The sequence below is a fragment of the Chelmon rostratus genome, chromosome 17 (assembly GCF_017976325.1).
Source record: "Chelmon rostratus isolate fCheRos1 chromosome 17, fCheRos1.pri, whole genome shotgun sequence".
Taxonomy (NCBI): domain Eukaryota; kingdom Metazoa; phylum Chordata; class Actinopteri; order Chaetodontiformes; family Chaetodontidae; genus Chelmon; species Chelmon rostratus.
Window position 1 is genome coordinate 5,999,175 of NC_055674.1, and position 14,016 is coordinate 6,013,190.

Consider the following 14,016-nt stretch of genomic DNA (forward strand, 5'->3'; position numbering starts at 1 on the left):
CAGCCCCTGGTGGGGAGAGCTCGCTGCGCAGTATCACATTTCACACTATAAAGTCCAGATCTATCTCTCTCCAGACCCCTACACATGCAATGCAAAGAACACAAATAAAATCCCTCACTCCAAAGTCACAGCAAAGCCCAGCCTGCTTCCCCCTTCATGCATAAACTGTATACTTCCAGAGAAAACATAAATATACGAACTGATAGGCAGAACATTCAGCAGGCGTAGGCCTGGTGGACCGGAGGCTCAGGCGCAAGACAGAAAGCTGGGGATCACATGAGACCACCATACCTCATCCTCCAATCCCCAAACTCATATCTTATATATTCTCAAGGCTGACTGAAGCCTCTCTCTGTCGGTAACTCCCGCCACACACAAACAAACAAACATACGCAGACCATCTAGACACGTGCACTGTACTGAGGAGATGAACACAGACTTCAGCTTTCCTTCGCTAAGCTGAAGACACACTTGTAGAATGTAAAAGTGATTTAACGAAAACCCTTGAGAAGAAACTGTCAATAGCGTATTCTGTTTAAGCTGCAGAGAAGCAAACTGAAACGCTAGTACTCGGTGTGTGTGTGTCTGTGTGGACGTGCACTACTCATGTTGTGGGGATATAAATCTGTTCACACAGTCACGTTGTGGGAATTTACCTTCCTTGTGGTGACAAAATGCAAATCCTCATAATGCAAATCATTAAATTTTAGTGTGAAGACTTGGGTTATGGTTAGGTTAGCTCAAGGTTATTGGCTATGGTGGTTATGGTAAGGCTCCAAGAAATGAATGTAAGTCTATGCAATATCCTCAAGATGGAAACACAGCTGTTTGTGTTTGTATGTGTGTGTGTGTGTGTGTGTGAAGAGCATCGGTGGAATGTTGACATGCCCGTGCTTGCACTGTAACCTGCAGAAAGACACCCTGGGGCAACACAGCTAACAGGCGGCATGCAGGAGGACGCGGTGGAAACGAGAAGCAGCCAGTTCAACATCTTTAATGCATAACAGGCCTCAGCGACATCTGTGCAAGATTTGGGATGAACAGTAATTACTGAAAGCGTGAAAGGCGGTGTCTCCTGTGGAAGAGGAAAGTCTAACGCGGAGGGATTCAGGTAAATTTGGTTCCGTCTCTTGCTCAGCTTGTGTAGGTGTTGTAGGTTAAGAATGGCTCATCAATAAAAGGCACATGATATTTCTTTTAATGTGTGGGCAGCCACCACAACTGCAAAAAAAATAAGAAAAAAACTGAAACAAAATATGAAATGCATGAATGGAACTGTTATTTTCTAGCCTATTCTGACCACGTGGCGAGGCTGACGTCTACGCCAAATGCCAAAAAGGTTCAATCACTGAATCAAACAAGACAATTAAATTGCAAATTGCATCCCCTTCCAATCACATACACACTCAGCTCCCGTGCTTAAAGCCCACAATTTCCTCATCTTATGCCATCTGTGCCACGGCAAAAAGAAAAATGGCACCATCTGTGAATCCTTGGCAACTGTGTACCGGTGGCTATCATAAATCACAGTGGTAAAAAGATGTACAGTATAGCTCAGAAGACAACAAGCCTCTCCATGCACACACGTTGTTCATGAACACCCATGATGTGCCCAAAAGCTAGAGCACATCATTGTATACTGACCTGATTAGACGTTTCATAACCGTGTCATCTCTGTGCTGCAGTAGGCAAAACATGATGCATGATGCATTGTGCACTTCACATCAAGTTTTTGTAGTGCATTGAGTTCCATACATAAACAAGAGTCTGCAGCCATTCCAGCAGCTCTGTCAGCCTGCGCTTCAGCACAGCACTGCTTAGAAGCCGAAGATGGCCTGGCATCATGCAAACAGCGACAATGCCAACATGCTAGGGTTTTGCAGGTATAATGTTTAGCATGTTCACCATCTTAGTTTGGCGTGCATTATTACCTCAGCTGGTATTATTTCTGCATTTACAGAGGATCGCTACAGCTAATAAGATTCATCCTCTGGGAGTTGTGAATGTTTGTGCAAACTTTCATGGCGATCCATCCACAAATTGTTCAGATGTTTCAGTGTGACCAATCACGGGAGTCATACCCATGCTTGGTTAAAAATTGTAATTTTAAGGGGATGAAAGGGTCCCTTATCGTTGAGAGATTCTACAGGCACATTTATTTGAAAGACAGCAGTTCTCATGAAGCAAAGGGGCCAGTATCTGCCGATACCTACCAAAACTGTGACTTTAGTCTAAAGTAGCAACATTTTGATTTTTAATTTGAAATCATGAGAAAACAAGGCAACAAACTGAACCGGATATCAAACAGCAGCTTTGAGTATCTTGATATTCTGTGCTTCAGGCATGTTTCAGTCAGTACTCAGAAAGCACTGAGGATTGACACCCTGCATTTCCAGTTAACGACTGAAAGCTGTAAACTGATCGTAAGATAATCTCACTATGCTAAACAGCATCTTGAAAACAAAGCCGGCTGCTCTGCTTTGTAGACCTCAAAAGAAAAAGAAAAAAAAGCACTATGTGTTGTTCAGCTTTCGGAAAGATCAAGCCCATGATTATATAATGTATAAATAAGCTGAGGCCTGTGGTCGGCCAGGTCTTGACATGGTGCGAGGTTAGACAGAACGCAAGAGTGAAAGAACTCAGTGAAAAAGCTAAAGCAAATATAGCAAAGCACACCAGACAGAACCCAGGAACAACACTGGCAACCACACCGACAAGGACGAAAGAATGGAGAAACCAGACAGCAGAAGAAAGCCAGAGGGTTTTTTTTCCCAGCAGCTCCACAAGAGAAGTCTCCACTGAAATCAATGTGAGTTCAAACCTCCAAACACAACCTTACACCCTTGCATAACCATCGCATTTGATCTGTGGTGAAACGCAAACAAAAAGCAGCAGTATGTGCTTTCAGATGAGTCGAGCTAACTGGTTCAATATTCTGATTCCTTTTGCAGGAGGATCACTTTTCTCGCCATGGTTACGTCTGAAACTCTCGCTCTCGCACGCTGATGATGGCCCACATGTCTACGTAGTATATGCATGCAAAACATCGAGCTGTCTTGAATGCAGCTTGATTCGTGTGAGTGTGTACACGCACAGCTACAGTACAGTGTAACACCTATTTATATCTCTGATATCTCACCAGCTCTGGCATGTTTTAATGCACATCCACCCACAACATCAGATGGTCAGGAGTTGCATCACTTCCTTCCTCCTGCAGCTCTCTGGCTTTATCTTCCGCTATTAGCTTTCTTGCTTCTTACTGTATCCTCTCAGGAAGCAGCGCTGAAGCCTACTGTCACGATCAACTTTCTGCGAGGAATCCCCTCCTGCTTCAGTGAGAGAAGACGCCGTGCTCCACTTTCCAAGAACGCTGCAAAACCCACCATTAACATTCACCACTGTCACTTCCAATATGAGACGTGGCGCGACTGAAAATGACCACGCACGTTCTCTCGGCTAATCGTTCCCTCCCTGTTCTGAACTCAGGCACAGAGATAACTCCACCAGGCCACCCTGGGCTGCAGGAGGAAGAGGAGGAGGAGGAGGAGGAGGAGGAGGAGGAGAATGAAATGGTGCGGACGTGAAGACAGCGCGCTCCCTCCGGCAGTCCAAACCTAACAGATTGAGTGTCTGAGTAAATAAAGCGAGGCAGATGAGGACTCCGTGCTGGTCTTACCTGTTACCATCCCTTTCTGCTCTTTTTAATTAAGTTGCATAATGAAAGACACCCGAAGAAACAGAGTCAGCTCCATCTCCTGTGTTTCCTGCACATAAGTGGCATTACCAGGGGAAAAGCTAGGATTCACACTTAAATGTATAATATGCAACATTTCTGCATTAAAAGGACTAAAAATGACTGTAGCTATATTAGATATTTTGTTGCGTTGTCGACTTACATTATCTGACAATGTGCAAACCCAGAGAAATCCATGATTTTATTCAAGGTAACGGTGTGCTTCATTTGGTCGCCCATCAATGGTGACGCGGCAAACACCAGGTGAGAGTAAGGAAGCAAGTCGGTGATGAAATTTAACGTGAATGAAACTTTTTAAACGTTACTTCATTAGTGAACATTTCTGCCTGAGTCACTTCAGATAGATTTTCATCAGCAATGACCGAAGACAGCAACTCCTGTGATCCCTCTCTCCTTCACAACAGCGTCAAATTATTAGTTTGTCCTTGTTTTGATTGAGAGACCCCTAGTGGCAGATATTAGATATTGTGCGTTGAAGGCTGTAATGTAGCAGGACATGAAACTAGGAAAAAGTGGGAGAATGAGTGCACAGAATGATTCTTGACTCTCCTGAATAGCCTTAAATGTTGGAAATGTTCCCAATCCCACCTCACATGACGCCACACAGATTGCTTTCAAGTGGCTATGAAAATGCGACTTTTAATTTTGGTGAACCGTTTTGACGATTGCGAACCGTTTCATCACCCTCAGTCACACAGTGCTGTTCTGAGTGTACTGTCACATTCTCTTCCTGTCTCGCTGCACGCTGAGAAGGAGAAAAAATGTGATTGCGAGGAGCTGCTGTGCATTTTACAGGTGGCACAAAACGGGTCGGAGCAAAGCCACGTGGAGCAGCTCTGCAGATATACTGTCCCGTCCATCCATCAGACCCCTGCTTCTCCAGCTCAGGTGAAGCTGGGAAACATCCAGCCCGACAAAAGCTGAATGTTACTCATCCTTACTTGTGTCCTTGAAATGACAGCAGCTTTCCTGGGAGAGCCATCCTGCTAAACAGTGTGTGGTATCGCCTCCTGATCAAATCAATGTCCTGGCCAAGCTATTTTGCCCAGAGGTCTTTTCTCTGTCATGAGGACCGCACACGCAGAAAAATGCCGGTGTCGTCACTGTTGCGCACGTCCCGCAAGGATCATCAAGATAAGGCTTCACCCAAAACACACCCTGGTGGTGTCCAATCAAATCAATAGCTCTTGTTTGAAAGAACTGTCTTTTGTCTGGGGCCCAATTTGACACATGGGTAATTGAGGTTCCAGCTCAAGTCATTATCCTTTAAGGGAATAAAGGAGGAGCAAGGATTAAGAGGCAACTTTGGACAGCCCCACCCCCGTGAAACCCGAGACGGATGGCCAGGAGGAACTCGGCTGCTCTGTGTCGTCTCTCAACGATGTGCGAATGTCAAACACACCAAATCCTTCTCAGAGCTTTGACAGCGGTTAGTCTGGCCTGGTTCTTGCTAATTAGCATTAGTGCTTTCAAACTGTAGTGAGGTGGAAACAAGGTCAATAAAAGGTCCAGTGAAAGGAAGAGTTGCTTCTGTTCAGCTGCCGCCACCCCCAACCTCCACCCACCTCCGTGACCATGAGACACCCACAGCCCCAGAAATGCAAAAAAAAAAACATCTTTAAGTTAATAGAAATTGATTTTTTCACTGCAGTTATTTTTCTTTATCTTACTTTTGTTTATCTTAGAATATTGGAGCACCAGTTCCCATAATACTTCGGGGGCTGTTGCTATGGATTCAGCTAGTTACGCCGCTGTGGGCTGCACCTTGGGCCCTGTTTTTTATGCTATATGTGTTTAGCTTTTGGCACATTGCCACCATTAAAAGCATGCCAAATTAGCCTTTAGTTAGTTTAGTTAGCCTTTAGGTTCCTTTTTGCAATGTACCCGTGGATGTACAGACAACTATCGCTGCATTACTTTGATACTGAAGAAAATGTGCAAACGCGATGATTCTTTTTTTTTTTTTCTGATTCAACATCAGGGATAGAATGCAAAAACCAAGCATATTGTATGTGTTCAGATTTGAGTTGTGACTCAGAGGAGGTGTGTGATTTTTAACAGAAATTGATGCAATTGTGTCCTAATGTACCTAAATTGCCTCTGTGGGCTGTGTCACAGCCTCTGCTGCAGTCCCAGCTGTTGACACACAGGCCAAAGCAAAGGGCCAAACTACAATAACTAACTTTCCCTTGTTTTTCGGACAGCGGTGTACACCTGTCTCCTTCCCCTAACACACATTACCCCCCCCTCCACTGCAACTCTCCCATGGCCCCCTGGGGAGGTGTGCCTCACAGTCTGTGCTACGCTTGCCCATCCAAAAACACTACCCGGAAAATTCAATGACAAATCACTGTGTAAAACCATACCTGGAACCAGGCTTCAAAGCCTGAGATATGGACCCTGCATATCATGTCTCCCACAGAATCTCAGATTATGACGGATCTATTTGATTTTTCCCTGCTTCTAGCTTCCTCGTCTTTTCTCGGCTCTGATCTGACAGCGACTCAGCTTCAAGTGATAACACATTTTGGAGTGGCAAGAGAATTTACTAGGCCTATCAAATAACCTTGAAATAACAAGCGAAACAGAAACATGAAATATACATAAATCACAGCTGCTCTTTGTTTGAATTCGCTCCGCTGAGATGCTAATCGCACTTGTTCGAGGAATGCATTTTGGGCTCTTGAGCTCAGTGTTTCTCTGTGGGTGAGTGACCTTTATAAAACTGCTTTCGCTCCCTGTTTGACGCTAAGATGTGCATTTGAAACACAAAGAGGCCTATTTGAGATGTTTGTATTTTGCAGATTGCTGCTTGGAGAGAACCAGCCAAGAGAGCAAGCGATGATTCAGCAGCCCCAGACGTCTGTAATCACCACTTCACATCTTCTGCTGCCTCCATTTCAACGCAGTGCAGATCTCTGATTTCCAAAAATATCTAAGCGCTCAGTACGCGGTGCTGCTGCAGCAGACGTGGGAATTACTTATGCACTTTAAAAGCCTTAAAAGAGACAATTTTACCACAACTTCCTGGATCTCTATCCATACTGTCTGTCCATTACTTTAAATCACTTTTTTTGGAGGCAGCTCTTAGCCTAAGCTTGTGACATGAGCAGCGAGGCGTGGATATGCTCTTGTTCCAATTCTCATCATCATCTCAGATGATCCCACTAAATGTAATCAGCGCTTTCAGTTCGGGGCTTGTTGTAGTGAGTTGTCCTCGGTCCTCAGGAGGATCAGCCAAATCTCACATTAGCTAAACAGTAGCCAGGAGCAGCGGCAGCCTGACGGCGGGATCCATCAGAGGGCGGAAATTCAAGACGCTGCTCGTGTCTGACAGATCGCCTGCAGCTACGATTCAATCCAGGTGTCAGACGGGTTTTAAGTAAACTTTGAAATGTCACAAAGAAAGACCGAATTACCTGTTTGTTTCAGCAGGAGGCTTTCTGTTAATATAACAGACTGTAGGTAAATACATAAAGCCTTTCAAAGATCAATTACTATTGTTTGTGACTGTCAGCTGGCGTAAGACAATTCATATATAAGATAATTCTTTATTGATCTCCCAGAGGAGAAATTCAGGTGTTGCAGCAGCACAGAGGCTGACAAGTACAGGCAAACAGAGAAAGAAATAATTAAATGTGTAGAACATATGAAGTAAAAGATTTAATAAATATACATAAACTAAAAGGTATTTTATAATCAATATATTACTGCTGCATTTCTTGCTGCTGAATGCACTGACTCATAAATGACCACACACACCTTAAACATAGAAAACAAAGATGTCTGCATCATGAATGACGAATGTGTTCGTTACTGACCAAATCATTTCCAACTCAAGTGAGTTTAAACACTTTTGGGAACCAGAAAGTAAGATCATCACCATTTGGTTCCATATACCCAGTTCATGAGGGGGCCCCCGGTGGGATGAGGAGCTGGGATCCACTTTCCAGGGCAAACAACATACTGTCAGCCTATATGTCAGTGCATACACAAATGTACACAATCACAACTGCATGTCCACACTTGTTTTGCTTGCTTGGAGTGCAGGGATGAGTTCTTTTCACTGGGTCTATTAATACCTGTAGAATCGATGCCTTGACGCCAGAACACACCATTAAAAGTCACTGTGAACCTCCAAGGGGACACATATCTTCAATGAGATTATGTCCCCTGTCATAGCGCAAGAATCCTCCAGAAAGGATTCTGGGATCATTCAGATAAAATGACATTCTCGACCTGCTGACCATCCCTGATATCAATCTCACGGACCCCCTGTGGGATGGACGCGATTGCGCCATAAAAAGGACTATCCACCCATCAACCTTGGGTAGTTATGACAGGCACTGATGTCTGCACGGTCGGCTCTAACGCTGGGACGCTACAAGTCCTCGCAGGCACGACGCGTGCAGCTGTTATCAGGGCCAGAGGTGGTCAAACACAGCTGCTCTTTCTATTCATACGGTCAGTGAGGGGAGGAGGAGATTTGGACATTGGAAGGACCAATTCAGTGCAACACATTGTGTGCCCTGCGTCTGTGTGGCAGGTTTGGAGATGCAAGCGAACCTAAACAACATCTTAATCTCCTGTTTTTATCCAAGAAATTTAAAATTCATTCATTTAAAAGCCAAAAACACAATCTTCCTATTTCTTCTTTAGAATAAGAGTACATATTTAGTTGACCTCTGAGCTGCACGATATGTCATCTAGACATCGCAACATGTGCAACGTCTAAGTGCCTGATATAAGATCATTTACATGTTTGTTGCCAGTGAGTTTCTATTACTGTGTTTTGGTCAGTGTAGAAGAGGTGTGCCTGCTTTTCCCTCTGCATCAGATCGCACTGCAAAGTCCATGTTCCTGCAGCCGACTGCTGCTTAGACGTAAGCCCAGTCTCTGGACTCTGTGTCAGGAGGAGGAGTGATCCAGTGGAAGCGCAGATTTCCCAGTCTGAGTTCCTCCAGGAGATGCCGGTCTTATCGGGATCCTCGTTAAAACCCGGAGGAGACGTTAGAGTTGTCTTTCTTTTCGTGCTTGTGAACTGGGTCTCTCACCGTCACCACACCGATAGCTGCTTTGCTTGCTTGATTGAATACACCTGCTGAAAACCGAACTGCGTGTAGTCGATTTGTTTGGTTTTCATTGACGTATATTTCATTGCTACTACACTGCTACTATTTGACAGGCCTATTATATATTTCTATTTTAGAATTATTTGTCACTGACTCTGATTGGCACCCCACGTCATTTAAAAGTGTCTAGAATGATTATTTCTTTCCAAATAGAGCTCAATAGAGTAATCTGGTGAAAATTCAACGGTGAAACGTCAGTTTTTTCCAATATCAGGCAGCTCGAACATAAATGAGTAAAGAACCCTCGAGAACTCTACAGAAAAGCTCAATCTGTCGTCTTTTAAACCTCTTGAAAATCAAAAGCATCGCCTCCTCCTGCACGATGTTCTCTTCCTCACTCTCGGTTGACAGGATTGACGCCTCCATAAGCCGGTCTACACTGTATATCTATGTCAGTCCCTTATTACGCATCTCAGCACACTCACGAGCTGATGTGGGGCACGCTGGCTCATATTGGCTATCGTCTCTTACATGAGGCCATGAATGAGAGGGTGAATTGATATCTTGTCGCTCACAGAGGCAGATTGCCAAGGTGCAGGGGAGGGAGGACCTGATGCAAGACAGGCTGATAACCGTGTGATCTTTATTGATCTTTATCCCCAACAGACATTAACTGTGTTACATCACTGATGTCTTTCTTTCCTTTTGGATTACCTTTAACCCAAGCATGAATTGCTTTTTTTCATGCAGATGTCTGAAAATAAATGTTTGACCTTTATTCTGCAGCTGAGGTTCAGGACTCTACAAAGCGAGGAGGGCGGTAACAGCGGATAAAGATGAAAGCAGATGCATGCTGAATGCTTGGGAGCTTCTTTTCAGATGCAGCAGCACCATCCTTAAATTCTTGGCAAAATCCTGTTTGCGCCTTCCGTAATGTGCTGGTTGTCAGTTCCCTCCACCCAGCAGCCAGGCTGGAGCCGGCCTTGCAGCTGTCCACAGTCCAGCATTACATAACACGGCTGCATCACAAACCCCCCTCTAGCCACTTCGCAGCCTCTCCACCATGACTCTGTCACCCTGCTGAGGAAATGACACGAGGACAAAGTTGGATGGCCGCTTAAGGGACCGACACACAAGCTCCTTTCTTCTAAGATTTGCTTGTTGAGGGCCGGGTTAATGAGGTAACGCTGCTCTGTAATTGCTCATTTGCTTCCCTATTCCCATGGACCTGCAGCCCCTTCACCTTTTAAACCTCCACTCAACACACACGCAACAAATTGCTGCTAAAGTGTGGGTGGGTGTGATGAAGCCATACATGAACCAAGCCTACAGAGTGGCTGACCCACTTTCCCACCAGGGTCTGCTCAGTGTGTGCCAGTTTGTGAGTGTAATGTGCGATGCGTCTGTCCGGAGGTGTTGCGCACTGAACATGAGGAAGGATCAAATGGTACAAGACGTATTTAAGGTGACAGGAGTGTTTCACCTTTCAATTTCTTTAAGTTAAACACTCAAACTTGCTCTGCAAGGTCGTCACATGATCGGCGATGTTTGCTAGCAGGATATAGCTGAAGGACTTTTGTCTACTTAAAACTGCCCCCGAGAAAGAGAGGACTGGTGGATGTGCTTGGAAAAAATGGGTTTATTGAAATTCCAACAACAAGCAACACTTTTATTATTGTTTAATATCTGCAGAAGCGTTTTCTACAGCATAACACTTTCTGAAGTGCAGCTGAACATAAAAGAAGGGAATTCCATCAGAGCACAGTTTCCCTCTATCAGTACAGTCAGCTGATCAGTCTAAAATTCAGCTTTTCACATAACAGTACATTCCCATTATTTCACCAAGGGCATGTATGCACATGGTCTTCCAACAGAAGAAGAGCCTGGAGAAGAAATGCACGTCTCAGGAGGAGTCACAGCTGGGTTTTATGAGTCGTCCATCAACATTTCCCGTCATTAAAAGGCACTCAAATACCTGCAGCACGGATCACTTTCTTCCAGCTATTAGAATGGAAGCAACAAATCGGCGCAAGCCTCAGCTCACCAACTCAATTTTCAAGCCGTCCCCGGTTATTTTAGGAGCCAGTGCACGAGAATTTGCCGTACTTCATCACACCATGCTAGCAAAGCACAGCGGGATCACTTTCGAACATCATGCAGACGCGCTATTCAGAGAATCAGCCTTTGAAGCTTGGTTATCAATCACATTGAGACAGCACAATCCCCTCCAGCTTTCCTGTCATGTTTCGCTCATGAGCTTCACAGAGGTGGTCTGATTGTTGTGGAGGCAGAGGAGGGATTTAGGGCTTTGGAGCCACACGATATTTCAAGATTCTTCTTTTTTAACGAAGAACAAATGTGTTTGTAATGAATACCAAGGGGATGCCTCGGGGTGAAAACAGCAAATGATGCACCTTCATTTGGATTCCAACGAGCTGACAGCATTCAACCAGTGTCAGTGTTTGTTTTCACACATGAACATACATGTTGTTTGTGTGCCCACATCCACAGGGAATCTAATAATGGGGGCAACAATGAATTAGCCACTGTTTTGTGTTGGTTGCTAAGCAAACTAGGTCTGATGTGACAGAACGCAACTCTCCAGTGTGTCCCACCTACGCAATACTTCAATCTCCACGAAGGACCCCGTGACAGAGCCTGTCAGGCTAACAGACTCTCTGTGATGTATAATCAAGGCATTCTTGTGCACAACATGGGGTAACATTACAAAAATCATGAGGAAATTTGCTATCTTGCCTGCGTCTGTGTGCAGAAGACCAGTCAATTAACCTCCAGTAATGGGAGCACTAATTAGGGCCGGGCAAACCATTAAAAATATTAAAATCACAGCATCCATTACTGAAAGCGGCTGCATGGAGAAAGACGCCTGCCCCCGGCCCATAAATCAGGTTCATATTAGCCAAAAGTTTCAAAGCATGCCAAATTGTGTGCACCATCTGTTTCACCGAGGCCTGCTTTTACTTCTGCATTATCAAGTGTTAATACATTTATCCCTGAGTGTGCTGCAGCTCCAGCAGCAGAGTACGAAAACTGTCTAATCTAAACTGAAAAAATAGCATAAATCATGTGAAGTTTAATATAAACACACTACAACTCTCTAGAGTTACTTCACTGGAGTGTTCCTGTCCTGGACTGCAGCAAACAGCTGATTCAGAGGATTTCTCAGCCTCTTTTTGTTTGATTAGAGATGCAAACTGCATGTCTGGAGAGTTTCGGACCTGCAGAAGTGTGGGTGGATTTCATCAGTGAGTTTGACACACAACATGCAGGGACATCCACATGTGAAGGACGCAAATACAGATGTTCTGCGTAGATTTCAGCATGCCATTCCTGGTTAGAGTCTTATATTTCTGTTGATGCTATGAGTGAGGACATGAAGTCCAGTTTGGGGTAATTCCCTTGCGCATTCTGGCGTTGTGCTAAACTTCAAGACTTCCCAGCCTATTTGTGATTTTTCTGGGGAGCCCAGTGGAGCTGTGCGGACCCCTGGAAGTGTCTGGACCGCACGTTTGCGCAGGCTTTTGCTGCTTTGTTACGCTACGCCACTTCGCAGATTCCCCTTGTGTCACCTTGAGAATCGTTGACAAGGAGAATTAAGTGTTTCAACCAACTAACCTTCATGATGCCGCAAGGTGTGTTTCCAGCTCCCTGACTTCTCTCGGCGGAATTATCACGGCTGCCACTCCCGATCCTTGGGCTGCTGTGCTCCCTGTACCGTCCATTGGTGTAAACTCCCTCGGCCCCGTAGCCCTGGGCAGCTGCTGACACCTCCAAATACGCCCGGGTGCCGGTTGGAGGCAGCGCGGCCGCGTCGCCGGTGACTCCCGCCGCGTTGGTCGCGCCCTGGCCAGGCGGGGAGCCGATGGCAGGATCCAAAAAATGTCCCGACACAGCATCTGAAGCGTGTACCCCTGCCATGATCCGCCGGTGTTACAGCAAAGCCCTCCCCTCCACGATGTGAAAACAGCCCATTTTCTCAAAGCACGGTGGACTTGTTGGCGTCCAGGGTGGCTCTTGTTCTTCACCGGATCACCACTGCCGGTCCATCACCGGAGCGCAGGGCAGCGTCTGAAGCCGGGCAGCGGACGGTCCGTCCTGCTAAAATACTGAACAGACGGCGTCCCCCGCACGCAACCCCCTCCGATAAGCTTTCTGGAGGCGTGTGTTCAAAAACAAACTGGAAATGCTGACTTATGTCGAGGCTTTGCCGCCGCCGTGCCTGTTCACAGCTTCCACTTTCGTCTCCTTGTCCTCAGAAATGTGCTTCGCGAACCACGTCCGCTGCTGTGGACTGCGCGCTGCGCGCATCGCCTCGCGTCCTCTGCACTTTTGCTCTGCTTGCGAACGGGAGCGCTTGCCCTCTCGCACGCATCCGCGGGACAAATTCAAGACTGCGAGAGCGCAATTGCAATGAGCACCAAACCCCCGCATGCACAGGTGAGCGCGTGCGCGCACAATTAAAACCGACGTGTCCCGCGCGCAATCACAGTTTGATCCGTCGGCGTGCGCGCGCACTGTGGCTCTGTTACTGAAAGCAAACAGACCACGCTGACAGTTTGTGAGCTCAAGGCCAAACATTTGGACATTTCCTAAACACATTAAGATCTGGAAGTTTTATGATAGTAAACATCATTATACTTGCTGTGAAGTACAAGACAGAGCTCACACACTGCTGTTAAGCCAAAAGAGGGAGCTAGGGAGCTCCACTACTTAAAAATGAACATTTTAAAAAGTCCATAATGCACACAAGTGGTGTTTATTTCACCCCTCTCCAGAGTCATCCGGAGACAGTGATATATGAAGGCCAGTTCACTGCAGGCTGAACTGAATAAATCACTTGAATTTCAGAGATTTCAATAGTAAAATGTCCAACCTTAAACAACATCAACCCTATGAGGAAGACTATGAAAAAGAGAAATTAGTTTTAAGAATCATTGCCTTCAAGTGGTGCATGTGTCAAAATTGCAGCAGCTTTTATTTTCCTTGCCTGTAGGTGGCGCTAGTTAGACCAGAACAAGTAGGTCCAAAGCTGCAGGTCAGAAGCTGCCGGTGCTGCAGCTCTGCAACTACATGATAACGGCTGAGCCGGTAGATTAGATTAAGCCATGTTTGTCCTGCTGACAAGAAACTTTCTGAAAACCACGCATCTCTGCAACCCTGCGTCTGTTT

At 45.6% G+C, this 14,016-nt stretch overlaps 1 protein-coding gene across 1 annotated transcript in view; it reads right to left on the reverse strand.

Annotated features, from left to right (window-relative positions):
• Window positions 1-13,226, reverse strand: part of si:ch211-210g13.5 (inactive phospholipase C-like protein 2) — a 64,451-nt gene extending 51,225 nt beyond the window's left edge. Inside the window, exon 1 of the mRNA XM_041957697.1 lies at window positions 12,463-13,226. Within this exon, the coding sequence (XP_041813631.1) occupies window positions 12,463-12,765 (303 nt within the window). The 5' untranslated portion in view covers window positions 12,766-13,226. The remainder of the gene's footprint in view (window positions 1-12,462) is intronic.
• Window positions 13,227-14,016: the final 790 nt, after the last annotated feature.